Source organism: Oryctolagus cuniculus, chromosome 18, assembly GCF_964237555.1.
Source record: "Oryctolagus cuniculus chromosome 18, mOryCun1.1, whole genome shotgun sequence".
In the NCBI taxonomy this organism is placed as follows: Eukaryota; Metazoa; Chordata; class Mammalia; order Lagomorpha; family Leporidae; genus Oryctolagus; species Oryctolagus cuniculus.
In genome coordinates, this window is record NC_091449.1 from 23,855,908 (window position 1) to 23,877,785 (window position 21,878).

General features: G+C 45.2%; 1 protein-coding gene across 6 annotated transcripts in view; it reads right to left on the minus strand.

The window, feature by feature from the left end:
* Positions 1-459: 459 nt before the first annotated feature.
* The window catches only part of DPY19L3 (dpy-19 like C-mannosyltransferase 3), a 91,958-nt gene continuing 70,539 nt past the window's right edge, over positions 460-21,878 (minus strand). For 4 of the 6 annotated variants that reach the window (XM_008274580.4, XM_017350639.3, XM_002721136.5 and 1 more), the window contains 3 exons: positions 17,293-17,425; positions 12,290-12,448; positions 460-4,080 (listed from right to left, as the gene is read on the minus strand). In XM_008274580.4, the coding sequence (XP_008272802.1) occupies positions 3,919-4,080; positions 12,290-12,448; positions 17,293-17,425 (454 nt within the window). In that variant the 3' untranslated portion in view covers positions 460-3,918. The remainder of the gene's footprint in view (positions 4,081-12,289; positions 12,449-17,292; positions 17,426-21,878) is intronic. The other 2 variants (XM_070061984.1, XM_008274581.4) reach the window with 1 other exon arrangement.

The following is a 21,878-nucleotide window of genomic DNA, read 5'->3' on the forward strand; positions in this document are numbered from 1 at the left end:
TTCAATAAAATAATAATTCAATATCAACAGGGGAGGTTTATGAAGGCGAGTTTCAGAAACCTTGTCTGAAAGGAGGGGCAGCAGAGTGTTTCACCTGCCCAGCGCCTGGTGTCCTGCACGAACCCATTCCCCGTCTGGTTCCTTTTCATCCCGAGACCCTCACGCACCTTCACTGCCTGCGGTTCTGACTGTGCCGGACGCTGTCTGAGGGCCCGGAGTGCGCGGCGGCCCACCGCCCGCATCTGCTTGTCTTTCTGATGATTTCTGCCTGGAATTTCAACTTCTCTTTTCAACACAACAGTGGAACACGTTTGTTATCTACACACTCTCTTAGCAAAACTGGGGAGTGAAGCAGCGGATGGAAGATCTCTGTAACTCTGACTTCACGTGAATAAATAAATCTTTTAAAAATTACCTCATAAATGAAAATGAAATTTAAAAATGATAGACATCATCTTGTGGAATTTAAAAGAGCTTTATTTAGTATATAATCTCCATACAATTCAGTACAACAAGTTATAAAAGCTCTTTGTAAGATTTCAACCCTAGGATGTTAAAAACAGAAAAATCAATTCCAACAAGAAAGTTTCTCTCATCTTCAAAGCTTTGTTCTTAGACAAGCACTCTCTCCTAGGCCAAAAAGTTATCATGGATAAAGCAAGATGTATAATCTGAGATTTTATATATCCTAGTAATTCCAAAGTTTTAAAATTAAATATCTCTGTTAATTCAGGTAGATTCTGGCCAAAGATGAGCTAAAACTTTTACAACTTAGAGAAAGTTATTGTGGAGTGAAAATAAACTTTTTTTTAGTTAACAGTGAAGTAAAAATGCAGACTGGATGTAATATCTACACGTGCCCTGTCACCTGGCAACAGCCACCCACACGCACACGCACACGCAGACACAGGCCAGGCCGGATTCACACGGCAGGAGAATCGTCTTCAGAGACCACAACTGGCCTCGATAGTGTCCTCCTCCGTTCCCGGAAATGAATCTCTCCTTCCAAAGGCTGGAATACAGTGACTGGGCTGCTTCAGCTCGCGGGATCTCTATTAGCCACTGTGATCAGTGTCAGTAGTGGGTCATTTAATGAAGTTAAGTGGGCTAAGGGAGGGACATGTCACCTGAAATGTACAACTCTACGTCCATCTGCTAACTTCCGACCTGAAGCCAAGGACTATCTGCCTCAGGACGCAATGATCACCGTTCTACTTCTGTGTGACACCAGTGACGTGATTTGCGTACCTTCTAACACCTTCCCACTGGCTTAGATTTTTCTTAAAGATGGAATGAGTACTTAGATAAATCCGTGAAGCACAACTCAAAAATCTTCTTGACTTCTTTTCTCCCTAGTATTTTACAATTTTCTCAATTACTCCTCATTTCAAAGTAATTTTTATTAGTTTCTCAAAGCATTCAAGTTAATTTTTACAGAAATAATGTTCTTTTTAAAATCATATTCCCTAAGTTTCCGTAAATGGTTAACTGAGATGTGTACTTACAACATAAGTAGAACCTGCACAGAGAAGCTTGGTGGGGGTGGGAGCACAGGTGCCAGGTGCAGCCGCCGGCTGTGCAGGGCAGGCAGCTCCTAGAGGGTGGAGGCTGCAGGGCTCTGAGGAGTCCAGTAAGAGCACTTCTGTTGGACTGAGAGGTTCTTTTGACTGCTGAGAAGCAAAAATCAAGTGGTTTTCCTATTGATAAAAACCAGAGCCATGCTTGAGGTTACTACCAAATGTTAAGACAGCCACTAAGGCCTGTGTGGTGGGGAGCTTAAGCCACAAGTCTTTTGCTTTGGCTGGGTGGGCCGGACACCAGAGCCAGGTGTCAGGCGCTCGTCCTCTCTCTCTCTGCCTGCATACTCCAAGGAGAAGGTCATGGAAGAAAATACTGATGAGTGCACGAATCCACTGAGGGATTTGGTCATCAGGAAATAGAAACTTCTACTGTACATGGTCACAGTGTCTTGGGAAGAGTTGATGTATGGACTCTGGCTTGCAAAGATTTTTTTTTGGCACTTTGTATTTTTCACTAAAAACTGAACAATAAATATTTTTGGCAACACTGGCACCTAAACTGTAAAAAAAAAAAAAAAAAATTCACTGTAGGCCATCAATGCAGCGATGATAAGCATAAAAACTTCAGTGGGTGTTCCTTGGATAAGGAGCCTTCATATACCCAAATGCTTAGACTAATACATATTTAAAATAAATTTAAATATATCCCAAAAAGCAACAGAGGATTTTTAAAATCAAAACCACATCATCTGACTGACTGTACCTTACATGTGCGTGGTTTCAAATAGAGTCAGGCACTCGCTGAAGGCTGTACCGACCCGTGCTGTCAGCCAACAGACACGCATCATTACTGGCTTAATTAAAGTTTTAGTGCTGATTGAAATGTTTTATTATTTTATTATCCTAAACTGCAGTGGTCTCCAACCTTATTAAGGGATACAGGAAATATATAACCTAGGCGGTTTCAGTTACATAATTCAATAACCCAGTTACTGTCAATTTTTATTTTAAACGAGTTTTGATTAAAAACTGAGTATCCTGGGTTCTGACGTGACAGTGTAAAAATCTTCTGAACGCTCATTAGTAAGCAGTCACTGCGTACAAAATCGTGCGAGCACGTGACGGGTCTGTCTTGACGCCTATAGTAATTTACTTCAACACAACTGCGAGGAGAAACGTCTAAATCATTGCCCACTGGTAAGGGGAGGAGAGAAAGTTAATTTCATTAGCCATCTTGACTTAATTAAATGGACACTATGCTTTTATCAGCAACTTTTACATGTCCCCATCATTAGAAATGAGTTATAAAAGCAATTATCAAAAAATTTTGAGCAGGTTCACATGATCCTCTTCATTGTTTACAAACGAGCAGGGCTTAGAGGCACTTGGTTACCTTCTAGCAAGGAAAAGAAAGGCCCCAGGGCCCTCGCAGTGAAGACGGGAGACCACGGCAAGCTTGGTATGCAAATGCTGTCTGCCAAAAATCAGATACAACATTTAAAAAAGTTTCAGACTTTGCAAGGGTCTAGGCTGTAAAAAATACAAAGGCTAAAAACACAAAAAGGTTACAAAATTTTGCAAACCTAGTAAATTGAAATGAGTAAGAAAGCAAAGTTGCTTGCAGGAGAAGATTACAGAGTATCAGGTTTTTTAAAATGTAACACTGAACAGTAACAAATTCCACTTGACTACATACCTTTCTGTCCCTTTAAGGACTCACAACATGAACTTGTAATGGTTTTCTGTGCCCAATACTAAAAGACACACACACACAGTTAATACACGACAGGTAATACTGAACGCTATACCTTACATCTTAGACGCAGCATGACAAAATGCTTAAGATATATACAAAGACTTTGCATGATGTGGGGTTTTTTGGGGGGTGGGAGTTAATGTTAAAAGCATGAAGACTGAAAAACATCATAAAATTTCAAGGTGAAACAGGATAATAAAGAGCTTTGTAAAAAAGCCACCAGTGAGATACTACTAAATAACTTAATGCTGCGTCCTCGCGGCGCCACACAACCACTGTGGCCGTCTTGGTCAACTGAAAATGTGAAGGATCCCGGGTCTTGATCACACTCTCATTTCCCGTCTTTTTCCGTGGCTGTCCAGACCATCCACGGAACACACAATTATCTTCTCAAAACAAACAAACAAACAAAAGCAGACAAGACTCCTGCTCACTCCGAACGCTGTGAACACAGCGCTGAAGCACATACATGGAAAGGACAAACGAGACGTCAGCCTGAAGAGGAAGCGTTCAAAGGTGGCGACGCGCGTGTAAACATATGCAGAACTCACGCATCACAGCTTTAAGGTGCGGCAGCCTATTACAGAGGACACGTCACCTACTGAGTTTGATTACGACGCGGTCTCGCTGCACCAAAACCTGCTACTTATTTCTGGACAGCTTGTAGACGTGGAAGGTCTTGTTCTGGAACACTCGGGTGAAGTGGGCCACATAGGAGGGCAGGTTCCTTTTGATCTCCTCACAGAAGCGAGGGTGGTCCGCGGGTTTCAGGTCGGGATCGTTCTCTCCTGGGCCGTCCATCGTCTACAAGGCAGGTGCAGAGGACAGTTATGCATCTCAAATCCTGTACAGTCAAACCTCCCCCACCCCAGGATTCAGGCTAGGTTGGTCATTTTGTCCCTTTAACTCACAAATATCTGTCATTTCAACACTGGCACACCTCTAAAGTGTGAAGATCTTTTTGCTCTATTTGAGACCTGGCACAGATCCAAGATCTACTCCTGAGAAGAGAGGAGACGCACTGCTGTTCTGATCTGGAGTGCAGGCTTGGCTGCAGAAAGCCACCTTGGGGGTCATGTGCATCGAGAGGCAGCAGGAATCTACCACCGCACCTTGGAGGGGACGGTGGCCCTGCTGACGGTCGCTCAGGGATGACACAGAACACTCTGAGATTTTGTTTTTAGCAGCAAAATCTTTTTTAAAAATAAACTTTAGGCAGAGCCCCATCATACAACTAGCCAGAGGCAGGGCTGCTCTGCTTGATGTGAATCTGGGGACCTGGAGCGCCCCCATTCTTCTCCAGCCCCTGTGGTGGTCACTAAAGTGAAAATGGGAAGGAAGCGGGGAGACCATTAGGATGGCGAAGAGAAAGGACCTGCACCCACCTCAGCCAGAAAGTTCCAGAACAATGAAGGAAGTCATGTGAGCAGGTGGTAAACACCTATCTTAGGAGGAAGCAAGCAGCCGCGTTGCTACCACAAGTCCTCAGAGACATAAAGGCACTTGCCAGGGAAGACAGCCGGCCCCTGGAACCCTGCAGCTGCAAGAGTTCTGGGCACAAGCCCGAGGGCTACACTTGCCAACCTGTGCCCTCATGAAGCTCCCCAAGGCTTCTTGGGGCTGCCTGCCAGCAGCAGGCTATACATACTCTCCTTCTGCTGTTCAAACAGGGTACGGCGGGGCCAGAACATAAACCCTAGCATCACCCTGCATGCCCTGTGGGAACTGGGGCCAGTTCCCTCTACTCTGGAACCAGTACCTGCTGCTGCTGGTGCTATAACCCCTGCAGGACCTTGCACTTACCTGTGGTATCCAGAAGGATCTGCCTACATCTCTCTGCCTCAAGCTGGTGACTGCCACTCCACAATCTCCAACATAACTGGCACTAACAGTGCGTGATGTGGACAAGGACCCCACTGTATCCTGCAGATCCAGGACTGTGACTGTTAGCACTACATTCCCCAGTCACTGGAACATAGCCTGAAGGACCTAGGAAAAAACCTACTTGCATTTCAGATCTCCAGACGCACACCTGCCGGTGCACTATCATCGGTATAACCTGTATTCACTCTGTGGGGCTGGCATAAGGTTCCCTTAGCATTCCCCAAAGCTGGGACTAAGGATCTCGTTATTCTAAGAAGCCCCAAGCCCCAGCATTAGCCACGCCCGCACAGCAGGGCTGGAGAAGCTCCTATCCGTATCATACAGTCCAAGGGCCGAGCCACGGGTGCCAGCAGCCCTGGCACCTCTCATGCTTGCCTGCTGGGACAAGGGGACTTCTCTCTCTGCCCCAGAGCACCAGAAACACGGTTACAGAACCAAAACCCTAGTGTGACTGACACCCAGCCCTCGGGGGACTAAAGACACACACGTTCGGAAGCTCACATCCACTGCAAAGTCACACCACTGCCTCCACAAACTGCTGCAGACACTGCTGACTCAGATTAGCACTGTAGAAATTACTCAGAGGTTACATTTCTGGGCTCCCCTAGAACCAAAGACTAATCAACAACCCAGGTGTCCGTTCATATTCAAGCTAAACAACTTTTCCAGCAGAACCTAGTCCATTAAAAGGAAAATAAACTATTACACCAGATGCACAAATGTCAATGTAGGGAGACAGCAAACAGGAAGAAGCAAAGGAACACAACAGTTTCCAGACATAGATCCTAGATCCTAACAGGAAGGAAATCTATGACATGCCTGGAAAATAATTCACAGTAATGATCCCAAGGGAACTCCATGAGATGCAGGGAATATAAAGACGTGAGGAAAACAACAGATGATATGAGAAATCTAGTAGAGACAGAAATCACTTAAAAGAGCCAAATTCTGGCTCTGAAAACGTCCATCAACAAAATAAAAGGTACAGCTGAGGGAGCTTCAACAACAGAACAGACCAAGTGGAGGAAAGAATTTGGAAATAACCCAGTCAGACAAAAAGAAAAAGAATGAAAAAGCATACAGACAGCCTTTGCGACACATGGGCTGTCATTAAGAGGACAAATATTTGTATTACAGAGACACCTGACGGAGAAGGAAAAGGGCACTGAAGACCTACTGAATGAAGTAACAGTTCAAACTTCCCAAGTCTTGACAGAAATATGTACATCTGAAAAAGGAAGCCCAGAGGACCCCAAAAAGATTCAACCAAAAAACATCTCCTCCAGGGCACATTATAGTCAAACTGTCAAAATTAAGGAAAAGGAGATACTCAAGACAGAGAAAAACATCAAATTACACATAAAGGGAAATGAATCAGATTAAGATCAGACTTCTCAGCAGAAACCCTTCAGGCCATAAGAGAGTAGAATGATCTATTCAAGGTCTTGCAAGAAAAAACAAACAAAACCAAGAATACTATATCCAGCAAAGACAGATATGCTTTAGAAGTGAAGGAGAAGCAAAGTATTTTGAAAGTTCTTGTTTATTGTTACTAACCTTGAATGTAAATGGATTAAATTCCCCAGTCAAAAAATATAGGTTGGCAATTTCTTTTGGATTAAAAAGAAAATAAGACCCAACTAAATGCTGCCTACAAGAAACTCACTTCAGGGCCAGCACTATGGTATAGTGGGTAAAGCAGTTTTGGCATCCCATGTGGGCACTGGTTTGAGTCCCGGCTGCTCCAATTCCGATCCAGCTCCATGCTAATGCACCTAGGAAAGCAGTGGAAGATGGCCCAAGTCCTTGGGCCCCTGCACCTACATGGGAAACCTGGAAGAAGCTCCTGGCTTTGGATCGGAACAGCCCTGGCTGTTGCAGCCATTTGGGGAGTAAACCAGCGGATGGAAGATCTCTCACTCTCTCATTATTACTCTACCTTTTAAATAAGTAAAACTTAAAAAAAAAATCATTTCACAAAAAAGATACCCACAAACTGAAGGGCTAGAAAAAGATATACTGTTGCAGATGAAAACCAAAACCAACTGGGAATAGCTACAGTCACATCAGACAAAACCTACTTTAAATCAAAAACTACAAAAAGAGACAAAGAAGGACATTATATATTGCTAAAGAATCTATTGAGTAAGAAGATAAAACAATCATAAATTACCCAACACAAGATCACCTAGATATATACAGCAAACAGACCTAAAGGGAGACATAGACTTTAACACAATACTAGTGGGGACTTCACCACTCCACTGTCATCAATCATCCAGAGAAACTCAACAAAGACACTTCAGAGGTAAACCACACCACTGAGCAATTTACAGAACATTTCACCCAACAGCTACAGAATATACATTCTTCTCGTCAGCACATGGAATATCTTCTAGGACAGACCATATATTAGGCCACGAATCAAGTCTCAGTCAATTTCAACACACTGAAATCATACCATGTATCGTCTCAGATCACAAAAGCAAAAAACTAGAAACCAACAACAAGAACAAAAACTCAGGAATACATGGAAATTAAACAACATGCTACTGAATGACCAAGGGGTCATTGAAGAAATTAAAAAGGAAATAAACTTGCTTGAGACAAGTGAAAATGAAAACATATTAAAACCTGTAGAATACAGCAAAAGCAATATTAAGAGAGAAGTTTATAATAAGTGCTTATATTAGAAAAAAATAGGAAGCTCTTAAATAACCTATCTAGTGATTCATTTCAGACATAGAAAAAAAAGAATTTGGGGTTAAAGTCCAAATTAGCAGGAGGTAAGAAATAAGAATCAGAACAGAAATAAATTAAATTGAAACTTAAATATGACAGTTTAACAAAATAGGGAACTGGATTTTTTAAAGAAAATTAATAAGCCTTTAGCCAAACTAACAAAAAAAATCCCTCAAAATTAGAGATGAAAAAGGAGATATTACAGTTAAAACCACAGAAATAAAAAGGATCAGAAGAAACTATTATGAACAACTATATGCTAATTTGGAAAAACATGAAAAAAATAAACTGGATATATATAACCTACAAAGGATAAACCAGTAAGACAAAATCTAAATAGGTCCTTAATAAGCAACAAGATTGAATCAAAAATTAAAAGTCTTCCATCAAAGTTCAGGAACTGATGGCTTAAAAAAAAAGACATTTAAAGGAAAACCAACTCTCAAGATTTTTCAATCTATTCCTAAATACTGAAAAAGATGGAACTCTGACAAACTCTTTAGGAGGTCAGAATCACTGATACCAAAGGTACCAAAACCAAAAATACAACGAAGAAAGAAAACTTTTGACCTATATCCTTGATGAACATAGATACAAAAACATTAGCAAGTCAAACCCAGCATTACATCACAAGCAATCATACATCACAATCAAGTGGGATTTATCCCTGATATGCAAGGATGGTTCAACATTTGCAATTCAATAAATGTCATAAATAACATCAAGAGAATGAAGAACAAAAACTGTAAGATCATCTCAATGCATGCAGAGAAAGTATTCACTGAGATTAAACATCCCTTCTTGATACAAACCTTCAATGAATTAGGTATAGAAGAACGATACCTCAAAATTAGGTGATATATGACAAACCAATAGCTAATATCATACTGAATGGGGAAATGCTTTCAGCTTTCCCCCTCAGATCTGGAATAAGACAGGGCTATCCACTTTCATACTCACATTCAATACAGTATTGGAAGCATTAGCAAGAGTAATTAGGCAGGAGAAAAAGGGCATTGAAACTGGAAAGGAGAAAGTCAAAATATCCATGTTTGTTGGTGGCATAATGTTGCAACAAGGAAAACCCTAAATACTCCCCCAAAAACTGTTAGAACTGATAAACCAATTCAGTAAAATTGCAGGATAAAAAAATCAATAGACAAAAAAGTAGTATTTTCATCCACCAACAATGGTCTTGCTGAAAGATATATCAGAAAAGAAATCCCATTAACAATAGCTGCAAAAAAATCAAATAAATTTAAGAAGGATTTCTACAATGAAAATTGTAAAACAGTGATGAAACAAAAAATGGAAAGATACTCCTTGCTTGTGGATTGTGAAGAATATTGTTAAAATGTCTATACGACTTAAAGCAGTCTACATGTTCAATGCAATTCCTAGCAAAGTACTAAGGACACTGTTTACAGAATTTTTTTGAAAAATCTTAAAATTCAAAAGACCCAGAATAGCCAAAGTGATGGGCGGGGGGGTGGAATCAAGCTGCAGGCATCATAATACCTGATTACAAAGAACACTGCAGTTGCCAGCGCTGTGGCATAGCAGGTAAAGCTGCCGCCTGCAGTGCCAGCATCCTATATGGGTGCTGGTTCGAGTCCCGGCCGCTCCACCTCCAGCCATCTGGGGAGTGAATCAACGGATGGAAGACCTCTTTCTCTCTCTCTCTCTCTCTCTCTCTCTCTCTCAGCCTCTCTTTCTCTCTCTGTGTAACTCTGACTTTCAAGTAAATAAATAAATCTTTTTCTAAAAAAAATACTACAAAGCTATAGCAATTATAATACTATGGGGCTGGAGCTGTGGCATAGCAGGTGAGGATGCAGCTTGAGACGTAGACACTGATGCCACTAGCATTCCAAATGGGTGCTGATTAGAAACCTGGCTGCTCCACTTCCAGTCCAGCTCCCTGCTAATGTGCCTGGGAAAGCAGTGGAAGATGGCCCAAGTGCTTCTGCCCCTGCACCCCCATGGGAGTCCCAAATGAAGCTCCTGACTCCTGGCTTTGGCCTGGCCCAGCTGTGGCCATTTTGGCCATTTTGGCCATTTGGGGAGTGAATCAGCTGATGGAATACTTCTTCTCTCTCTCTTCCTCCCTCCCCCTCTCCTCCTCCCTGTCTCCCTTCCTCCCTCCCTCCCTCTCTCTTCCTTCCTCCCTCCCTCCCTCTCTCTTCCTCCTTCCCTTCCTCTTCTCTCTCCTTCCCTCCCACCTTCCCTCCCTCTCTTCCCATTTAACTCTTTCAAATAGGTAAGTAAATCTTTAAAAGAAAAAAAAAAACACCATGATACTGGCACAAAAAGCAGTGCAGATGAACAGAATACAGAAATCTGAAATTAATCAACATATATAGAGCCAACTTATTTTGCCAAAGGTGCCAAGAACACACTGGACAAAGCATAGTCTTCAACAAATAGTGCTGGAAAAACTGGACATATGTAAGTAGAAGAATGAAATTAGATCCCGACCTCTCACTATATACAAAAATCAACCCAAGACAGATCAAATATCTAAATGTGAGGCCAGCAACTATGAAATGCTTAGAAGAAACCATAGGGGAAATACTTCGAGACGTCAGTGTAGGTGATGATTCTCGGATAAGGCACTAGACGCACGGATCGAAGGGGCCGGTGGTGGTGCGCGTTAGGCTGCTGCCTGCGACTGCAGCACTGCAAGTGGGAGTGCTGGCTGCTGTGCTTCTGAAACCGCTCCCGGCTAATGAGCCTAGGAAAGCAGTGGATGAGAGCCCAAGTACCTGGGCCCCTCCGTCCACATGGAGACTTGGGTGGAGTTCCAGGCTCCTGGCTTCAGCCTGAACCAGACCCAGCCACTGTGGCCATGTAGGGGAGTGAACCAGGGTATGGAAGATATCTCTTTCCTCTCCCCTCCTCTTCTCTCTGCCTTTCAAATAAAAAAATAAATAAAATAAGCTTAAAAAAAAAAAAGTGGGGCTGGCACTGTGGTGCAGCAGGTTAAAGCCCAGCCTGCAGCACTGGCATCACACATGGGCACCAGTCGAGTCCAGGCTGCTCCACTTCTGATCCAGCTCCCTGCTAATGTGCAGGCCCAAGTATTTGGGCTCCTGCACCCACATGGGAGATCTGGAAGAAGCTCCTATCTCCTGGCTTCAGATTAGCTCAGTTCCAGCCACTGCGGTTATTTGGGGAGTGAACCAGAGGATGGAAAACCTCTCTCTGTCTCTATCTCTAAATTCTTTAAAAAAAAATGCACAGCTAGATAAATAGGATTATATCAAACTCAGAAGCTTCTGTACACCAAAAGACAACAGCAGATGTCTAACACAATAGAAGAAAATATTTTCAAGCTACTTAATATTAATATTAATGTCCAGAATATGTCAATAATCAAAATATTCAACAGGAGCAACCACTCCAGTTAAGAAATGGGCAGAGGACTTGGACAGACAGGTCTCAAAAAAAAAAAAAAAATACAATGGCCAACAAATGTATGAAACAAGGCTCAGTATAACCAACCATAAGGAAAACGCGAATCAAAACCACACTGAGATATCACTCATCCCTGTCAGAACTGCTATTATCAAAACCAAAGCAACAAGGGCTGGCGAAGTTGTAGAGAAGGGGGAGCCTTCACACACTGCTGGTGGGAATGTAAATTAGTGCAGCCATGGGAAACAGCACGGAGATTCCTTAGTAACTATTAGTAGAGCTGCCGCCTGATCCAGCAATCCCACTAAGTGGGTGTGCCCCCGGAAAACAAGAACATGCTGTGTGCAGGAGACAGCTGCTCTACTGAGTGGATAGCAGCACTGCTCACAGCAGTCACAAGACGGAATCAACCAAGGTGTCCACTGCCAGGTGAACAGATGAAGCAACTGGGATACATACACAAAGGGAGTATTATTCAGCTATAAGGAAGAGTGAGATTCCACCATTTGCAGCAAGTGAAATAAACCAGAAAGAAATTTACTCATGTTCTCTCTTATATGTGGGAGCTAAAATTAAACAAACAAACAAAAACTAAACAAACCCTCAATCTGAACACAGAATGTTGATTGCTAGAGGCTGAAGCGGTTGGGAGGGACAGAACGTTTTTGGATAAAGAATAAAATGGAGAAGGCTGAGTGTGGTTTTTTAATTGTGACAGATACTCATATGAGATGTTAATAGGGAAAATGGGGTGAGGGCTGTATGGGAACTCTGTATTATACCACGTGATTGCATTTTGTAAACTTAAAACTACTCTGAAATAAAGTGTTAAGGTGCAAAGGTACAGAGTTCTGCAGACTCTGAGAGAGAGTGAACACTCGATTCGTAATCGGATTCTTGTAAAGTATGAAAAGGTGACTTAGGAGCCCAGCAGGAAGCCCACCCGCCCAGAGCAAGAGGTCCTGCTCACGTGTCCGTTGGCGACGTCCAGCAGGTCCCGGAGCCGGCAGCCCCGGTGGTGCCTTCGCTCGTAGCAGATGCTGTCTTCCAGGATTACGTAGTCAGTGCCGAAGGACCTCAGGAGGGCGTGCACTTCCTCTGGGGACCTCTTTGCATATATCTGGTAGACCTGCAAAAAGAGAGAAAAATGGTACAGGGCAAAATAGCTCTAAACTGCTGGGCAGTGGATTCAGGAACATGTACGGTGGGACCTCCAGAGGGGCTGAACTGAACCAAAACACCCAGGTGTCCTCCTCCCCTGCCCAGGCCACTGTCGTACGCCCTCATCTGCATTCCTGGAGCCTATGTAGGGCAGTGTCCAAAAGAACCTAACAACTACTTAGCCTCGGGAAGAGAAGGAGTGGGGCATGCCGAATACACCCGGCTTCAGAATTACGGACATGACCATCAGTCAGTGCCAGTTCTAGGAAAGCTCCTCCCAGGCAGGCACACGGCTGAGGGTGGGCGTCTGTCCAAGCAGCAGGGACTCCTGTCTCCTCAGTCAGAGCCTGGCTCTGGGTTCTGGCTCCATTCCTGGGTCCGGTTTCCCACGGGTGCGTACCCTGGGTGATACTCAAGTGGTTGGGCTCCTGCTACCAAGATGCGAGACCTGGACTGCCTTCCTGGCTTGCAGCTCTGATCCCAGCCCAGCCCCAGCCATGTGGGGAATGAACCAGCAGAGAGGAGTTCTCTTTCTCTGTGTCTCAAAGAAATTAATGAATTCAAAAGAAAACTGAGTACGACATAGTCTCCTCCTCGGACTAAAATGATCCACAGGGGTGATGGTCCAGTCTGGGGAGAGAGACACAACTGCTGGTAATGTCATGGGGGAGCGGATCCCTGTAGGGCCCTGGTCCTGAGCTGGGGCACCACAGGTTGCTTCATCGCTGCTCTGCTGCAGCTCCCCTGATCAGGAGACCCGAGACCTCATCTCTACCTCTCATTCTTCCTTCCAGCAAGAGCAACTTGCTGCACCAGCACCTTCCACCTGGATAGATGCAGACACTGGGTGTCCCACATTCCGGGACCCCGCACTGGGGAGAGCGTGCACACACGCATGTGGTGAATGAAGTACTGCTTCCTTGCCTGCCCCCTGACTTCTAATGACAGGCTCCTGTGAAAGGGACTGGGTGTGAGGACCTAATTCAGTGTAATATGGTAGGGACGTGAGCTGCTTCTCCTGCAGAAACTGAAGTCAACAAGACCTCAGACTGAAAGCATTCCAAGGACTCGGAGATGTCAGTGTTAGGGCATAGCAGTGGGGACCTGGACAGGACTGAATCTCGGAGAGCGGGGTGCACAGGGCTCTCTCTGCACTTGATCTGTCCTATCTGCAGCTCTCTGTAGGGAGCACAGGCCACCTCCTCGTGCCTGGGGAGCCAGGGACACTGTCACCACTTGCCTTGATCCTTGTAGTTAGAGCTGAGACACGTGGGTCGGTCAATCAAAAAATCCACATTTTAGCAGGTCTCATCATTCTCATGAATTACTGGGTATTTGATACAAATCATTTGCTTTAAGGCTCATCAAACCCCACCTCAAAAAAGACTGTCTCAACAACTTTTCAACTACCTGCATTAAGAAGTGACAAGATGAAACCTTCACAAGTTTGAAACCTTGCTGGAGAGGAGCAGGGGAACAGTTACTCTCCTGCAATGGCAACAAGAACATGAACTGACAAGACATGTGCAGAGGGACTTGAGACAAATGCCTGCACCCTCTCACCCAGCGATTCCACACCCAGGAATCTGAAGCACAGATACAGACTGTGCTGAGAAAGAATGCTACAGACAGATACACAAGTTTAACATCTGGAGTACGTCTATAGAATTGCATAGACAGGAAATAGCCTGAACAGTTAAATAAAACGCACTACAATATCATAAAGCTTTAGAAATAAGAAGGGGAGGGGGACTTGGCATAGCAGTTAAGATGCCACTTGGGATACCTACATCAACTTCAGAGTACCTGCTCCGCCTCTGCTTCCGATCCAGCTTCTGCTAATGTGCACCATGGAAGGCAGCCTGGGCCGCTGCAAACCGCATGGGGGACCTAGACTCAGATCTGGGCTCCTGGCCATCACAGGCATTTGGGGAGTGAACCAGTGGATGGAGGAACCTCTATATCTTTTGAATAAAATGAAAATACATAAAAATAACAAATGCGCAATATTGCAGCATCATGTATCACAGTGCCAGTTTGAATCTTGGCTGCTTTGCTTCCTGTCCAGCTCCCTGCTAATGTGCCTGGGAAAGCAGCAGAGGATGACTCAACTACTTGGGCCCCTGCACCCGCATGGAGACCTGGATGAAACTGCAGGCTCCTGGCTTCAGCCTGGCCCAGCCCCAGCCATCATGGCTGTTTTCTCTCTCTCTCTCTTTTTTTTTTTTTTTTTTTTTTTTTTTTGACAGGCAGCGTGGACAGTGAGAGAGAGAGAGAGAGAGAGAAAGGTCTTCCTTTACCATTGATTCACCCTCCAATGGCTGCTGCGGCCAGTGCGCTGTGGCCGGCGCACCGCGCTGATCCGAAGCCAAGAGCCAGCTGCTTCTCCTGGTCTCCCAAGGGGTGCAGGGCCCAAGGACTTGGGCCATCCTCCACTGCACTCCCGGGCCACAGCAGAGAGCTGGCCTGGAAGAGGGGCAACCGGGACAGAATCCAGCGCCCCGACCAGGACTAGAACCCGGTGTGCCGGTGCGGCAGGTAGAGGATTAGCCTAGTGAGCCGCGGCGCTGGCCCATCATGGCTGTTTGGGAAGTGAAGCAGCACATGGCAGATCTCTATCACTCTGCCTTTCAAACAAAATCTCATTTTAAAAATAACAAATATGCTATTAGTGTACTGATATAAAATGAACTAAAAAAACTAAGTATGTTGTAGTACGTTCCTTTCTGTGTTCTGGATGTAAGCCTGTTCCCTAAAGTTCCCTGTCTGGGGAACATGGTCCTCAGCATGGTGTCACGAAAGCTCATGGAACCCCGTAGAGGTAAGGTGGTGGGAAGACCACGCACTGGGGCTGCCGCAGAAGGGAGCACCGTCTCCTGGAGCTGAGCTTCCCAAGAGCAGGTTGTTGTAAAAGCCTGAGTCTGACCCCGACTCTCGCTGGCTTCCTGTTTCAAGACATGGCTTCTCCTCTGACATGTGCTGTGTCAGCTACAGTGGGGCCTTGGCCAGAGTCACGCTATATGGACTTCAAGCCTCTACACCTCTTCTTTTATTTTATTTTAAAGATTTATTTATTTGAGAGGTAGAGTTACAGATGGTGAAAGGGAGAGATAGAGAGAAAGGTCTTCCGTCTGTTGGTTCACTCCCCAGATGGCCGCAACGACCAGAGCTGTGCCAATCCAAAACCAGGAGCCAGGTGCTTCTTTCCAATCTGCCATGCGGGTGCAGGGGCTCACGCACTTGGCTATTTTCTACTGCTTTCCCAGGCCACAGCAGGGAGCTGGGTTGGAAGAGGAACAGCCGGGTGTCAAACCGGTGCCCATATGGGATGTCGGCGCCGCAAGCAGAAGATTAACCTACTGCGCCACAGAGCCAGCCCCTAAACCTCTTTATAAAGTTAGTCTGCCTCAGGGATTTAGTTATGGCAACAAAAAAAGACTAATACATTATGACTTCTGTTATTAAAAACAAAAGGTGGGGGCTGGCGCTGTGGCGTAGCAGGGTAAAGCCGCCGCCTGCAGTGCTGGCATCCCATGTGGGTGCTGGTTGGAGTCCCGGCTGCTCCACTTCTGATCCAGCTCTCTGCTATGGCCTGGGAAAGCAGTAGAAGGTGGCCCAAGCCCTTGGGACCCTGTGCCTGCATGGAAGACCTGGAAGAAGCTCCTGGCTCTTGATCAGTGCAGCTCTGGCCATTGCGGCCAGTTGGGGAGTAAATCAGCGGATGAAAGACATCTCTCTCTCTCTCTCTCTCTGCCTCTCCTTCTGTGTAACTCTTTCAAATAAATAAATAAAACTTAAAAAAAATTATCTGTCTCTTGGGAGGAAACCAGTAGCTGGAATAATATAGGATTGGGGGAGGACACTTTTCACTATATTCCTTTTTGCATGTTCTTAATTCGAACTTTGTGGCTGTATTATCTATTTTTTTAAAAGACATTTATTTGAAAAACAGAGTGACAGAGGTGAGCAAGCAAGCAAGAGCTCTTCCATCTACTGGTTCGCTCCCCAAATGGACACAACAGTTGGGGCTGGCCAGGTTGAAGACTGAAGGCTAAAGCCAGGAGTCAGGAACTCCATCTGGTTTCCCACCTGGTTGGCAGGGGCCCAAGCAGTTGGGCCATCATGGGCTGCTTTCCCAGGCACATTAGCAGGTAGCTGCATCAGAAGCGGAGTTGCTGGGACTCAAACGTGACACTCAGATATGGGATACCAGTGCTCCAAGCTGCAGCTGTGTCACGATGCCTGCCCTGAATTATCTATATTATCTATAGTTATCTAACAACAGAGCATATTAGAAATGGTCTATTACAAACGTGAGCAGTATGGCTTGACTCCCTTTCCTTCCCTCTCCAGTCAACAGCTCTGTAGGCCTGGTTCCCAAATGCTCTCTTTTGTACATCTCAAGGCTTCTACTGCTTTCCCAGGCCACAGCAGGGAGCTGGGTTGGAAGAGGAGCAGCCGGGTGTCAAACTGGTACCCATATGGGATGTCGGCGCCGCAGGCAGAAGATTAACCTACTGCGCCACAGAGCCAGCCCCTAAACCTCTTCTCTTTATAAAGTTAGTCTGCTAAACTAACTAAACTAAACTAACTAAACTAACTAACTAAACTAAACTAAAGTTAGTTTATCTTCTGTTTTTTCTCGAAGTCAGGGGAAGGTGTGTGGTGTAAGCAGCAAGCCCTTACTAGTGGGGGCAGCCTGAAATCCAGAAGCAGGAGACACAAACCCTGTGCAGTGACAAGCATGAAGCCCATTTCTGCCAAACTCAGAGCGGCCTACGAGAAGTGGGGAAAGGCGCCCGGGGCCCTCACCGCTCTGGTCCGCTCTCTCAGGCTGTTGTCCTCGTAGTGCGGGTGGTTGGTCAAGGTCCGTCCCGTGCACAGCTTCACTCCGGCCAGCAACTGCATGCTTCCAGCAAACACAGCCTTTCTTGGGGTGTTAGATCTAAAAGATTTTAGACTGAATTAACCCCACAACTAAGGGTTCCTCAAAGACATCAAAAAAGACAGTATCTCCCTTTCAGAATTACCCAGCCACGTTAGGGAACAGTAAGAGCTGCAAAACAAAACAAAGAGGTTGCTTGGGTCCTGATGTGCACGCAAACTACTTGACAACATTTTTGTGTCTGTTTCCAATCGGTCACCAGAGCAGCAGTCGGGAAGCTTCTATAGCAGTGACTGTGATGGGTCTGCTTCTCTAATGAACTTCTTAGGAGGCCTGCAGCACAGCCCCTAGGGTTCCCAGGCTGAGCCCACAATCCGTTCTCACTGTTGTCCACGGAGGAAAAGATTCTAACAGAAAGAGTCAAAAACTGCTGCTGCTTCTTTGTATTAAATGTAAATAAAAGGGTGCCCAGGCGGATTCTGTCCCGGTAGCCCCTCTTCCAGGCCAGCTCTCTGCTATGGCCAGGGCGTGCAGTGGAGGATGGCCCAGGTGCTTGGGCCCTGCACCCCATGGGAGACCAGGAAAAGCACCTGGCTCCTGGCTCCTGCCATCGGATCAGCGCGGTGCGCCAGCTGCAGCGGCGGCCATTGGAGGGTGAACCAACGGCAAAGGAAGACCTTTCTCTCTCTGTCTCTCTCTCTCACTGTCCACTCTGCCTGTCAAAAAAAAAAAAAAAAAAAAAAAAAAAAAAAAAAAAAGGGTGCCCAGGGTAAAGTGTAACAAATGATAAAGCCAGAAACTACAGGTGATCTTGAGTTAATTCCAGGATTTTTGTTTAGGTCAGACCCCCCACCCCCACCAGATACCACCATAAATGACTTTAAAGGAAAACAGAATCAAAACAAAACGTGGAAAGAAGATGCTGCCACAATAAGTATCTTACTACTGAGTATGGAGACACTCAGGATTTCTGATATACAAACATACTTCACACATTCCTCTTCTTTAGTCCTGGATCATGAAAACCTGTATCATGTGGTTTATGGAATACAGGGCATCCTAGTATCAAATCATGTCTCACTTTCCAGCTACCACTAAGGTAGGATTCTCTGCCTTTGATGGAGAACCAACCAAAGGCTTCCAAAATGCAGTCAAAGCATCTGTCCTTCTCCCCCTCTGGAAAAAAGAATCCCAGTCACAAGTTTATTGCCCTGCAGGAGGTGTTATTTTGGCATGGAGAATGCAACAGCTCTTCCAGTAATTCTCCTCAATGCTAGGTCCATTGGTAATATTGTGAGATTAAGTGTTTAGCCTTGGGTTCAGAAAGAGGACTCTGCTGGGCTGAGCTAAACGACGCAGACAGCTGTGACGACTGCATCTGAGAGCAACAAAACCCAACGCCCTCTGCAGACAAAGCGGGGGCTGCTGCCTTCCTGTCTCTGCGGAGAACGAGGCAGGTACTCGCTCTGGTGCGGGGGACCCTGAGAAGCCGCGCCACGTGCATGCAGCCCACCGCGACGTTCTAGCCATTCCAACTGGACGGTGAGGCCACAGTGCGAACGCTCTTCAGTGGAGGCCTCCGGATGTCTATGAGCAGACAATTTAAGCTGTGATGCTTACAAGGAATTGACTTCTGAAAAATTCAAAGTTCTCTTCTACAATGACACTCTTGTTTGCTCATGTTCCAACAAGCCTTTGTAAGGGAGGAACAGAGTGGACGGAATGACAGAGCGCAGGGGCCTGCACCCTCCCTTGCCCAGGTCGGGTCTGGGATGTGGACTCAGTGGAGCAAGGCTCTGCCTGAGCTTGGCTGCACTTGCCAGGCTGGCGTCATTCCGACAATGAGGCCCAGGGGCACAAGAACAGACGTTTGCTCTGTCCCTCTTACATTACCACCTCTACCACAAATCTAACATTGGTCCCACCTTGTCAGAGAAACAGCAGGGTTTCCATGAAAACATGTGAAGGTGCACAGAGCTCCTTGGTGGAAGAGTTTATAGAAATTTCGTTAATTCAAATAACGTTGTCTCTGGGCCTTTATATACTGTGCTACCATCATTTACAGTGTACTGTTAGGTGCTAAAGAGAGTCAATCTGAACAAACGGGAATGAAACAAAGTGCCATCATTTCCCGAAGTCACTGTCCTATATGTTCCCAACTGGCACCAAGCACTCCACTGTAACAAATGATACAGTGATATCGCACATTAGTGCCAAAAAGTGGCTGTCTCTGGGTCCTCTCAACTAGACATATTTGGACAGATTTAGAAGGTAGGCAGCAAATGAGTCTGGTTGCCCTGCCTGGCACTGTGGGAGCTCACGGGGCGCCTGATCCTGGCTCGAGTCTTTTTACGGCTTTAAGATGCCAAGCTGCTCTTTCCACACAAAAGACAAACCCAGCAGCTGGGCACACAACATCCATTCAAATCACAAGCCCGTCTTGGCATCGCTGCTTTGAATGCCCAACAGGAACCAGCACCAAGATGCACAGAGCTGCTCCAAGTGTGCATTTTACAATGACAGCAGCAGTGGCTGATGAAAGGCCTTGCTGTCTGTTCGCTGCCACAGACCAAGGCTGCAGCCTGCTTCCTGGGCTGTAAGTGTAACACCCGATGGACTGCAGGGGTCATGAAGGCTTCAGTGTCCAAAGTCCTGAGCTGCTCAGGGAGACTTACAAAGTTCTGTTACAAATATGACTTACAAAGTTATATTATGGAGGGACTACTATGTTAGGTGAGCAAACATGGTGGGATAACCTGTCTTCAAGAAGCTTACCAGTTAACAGCCAGACTCAGCTCCTGTTATAGGCAAATCCTTCAAAATACACCAGTAATGAGCCTATTGCATCTTACTAATGCTTGCTGTGGGCCTTTAGCTGTTCTGGAAATGAACAGAGCAGGCATTAGGATGCTCTCTCTTCAATACACTCCAAGAGCACTTCAGGGGCTCCTACCTCTAACCCCTTGGCAGGCATACCCCCAACACCAGCAGTGGAGCCACTGGCAGGTGGTGGGAGGTGCTATGCCATGTGAATGCTCAGAGAAAGTTAGGAAAACTGGAATTTATTAATTTTTCTTCTCAGCAAAAAACTCGGAAAGTTTAAAAAATACTAATCCGTTTAAAGTGTTAGTGCAATAACCTTTTGGATTGTTAACATACTCTTTTCACTAAGACTCCTGGTTTAATTTGAAAGCAATAAAATCCGAGTTCCTTAACGTCTGTAAAATGAATTAGAAATAATACTTCTTTGAAAACTGTGGACTTCCGCGGATAGCACGGATGACGTCGACTCTGTTGGACCTGCTTTTACATCCTGGCCTCGTGGTGAATCTGGGCTATCACACTGCTACTTTAAATATTTAAATCTAGAGCAAAGCAAATGCAAAAGACAAAACCACAGCAAAGTGGAACAAAATGGAAAGCAGTCATGTATCTCTCTAAACTCTGGAAAACCTATATAAACTGTATGTTATGCTTTCTGCAGTGAACTTCACAGGCTAACTGAGAAGGGAGTCTGTCCTTAGCTTCCAAGGTGCACAATGACAGAACGCTGGGCATTCTTCCTCCACAGACACTTTCGCCACAGCTTGGGCTCCGTCTCTAAGGCGGCTAATGTGCTTTTAACCATTGAATGACACTTCTCTATTATGGGAAAACAAAGCAATTTTTACAAATGTTTGAATAAATGATGTATAAAATGAAAGGATAATTTGTTTTCATAGCTCTCTGCCAAGCTCCATAGCAGGCTGCCCAACCTGCAAACAATTTATTCTGCAGGAAATGTCACTAAAGGATGACAAGGACTCACAGGTCAAACGGATTTACATTATATAATTTAAATGTCATTCCAGGAAGACCTGATGGCATTTTGGACAAATAATCTCATTTATTTTTGAAGCTCTAAGCTTCAACAAGTTAATTACTGTTGAACTAATGGGTAAACTGAGCATTATAATGTTATTTGTGAACATTTGCTTTATCTACACTTCAAAAATATACACAATTATGCAAGTGCTACAAAATGATTCATTAACTATAAAAGAGGTTTAAAGGCATTGAAGGTCTGAACTTAGCTGCCATCATGTTTTAAATATACAATAATTCCTTCTGCCTTGAGTAGGAAATGTGAAAGAAATCTGGCACATTGGTTCTCAGTCCCACTGAGGAAACGCTGCACATGTGGCTTTGCTCCTGGAGGAAGCTACTTCTAGTGAAAAAAATCCCTGGACGTCAAGGAGTCAGAATATCAGACCTCAAAACACTCGAATCCGCAGACCTAGCTTTAACCGCGTAATGTCAAAGAAAATTTTCAGGAACCCAAAATGAAGTGCTCGAGGACACAAGGGAATGAGGGGTGTACCAGACTGTAGGCACGCTTGGCCTCGCGGAGCCAGTGTGCTCTCCAATCACACCTCAGCCCTGAGAGTGTGCTGTGCAGTCCACGGAAACACACCTGAGTCCTGACCTCTGACTCCAGGAAACATGACCAGCAAAGGGGAGGTATGACCTCAGG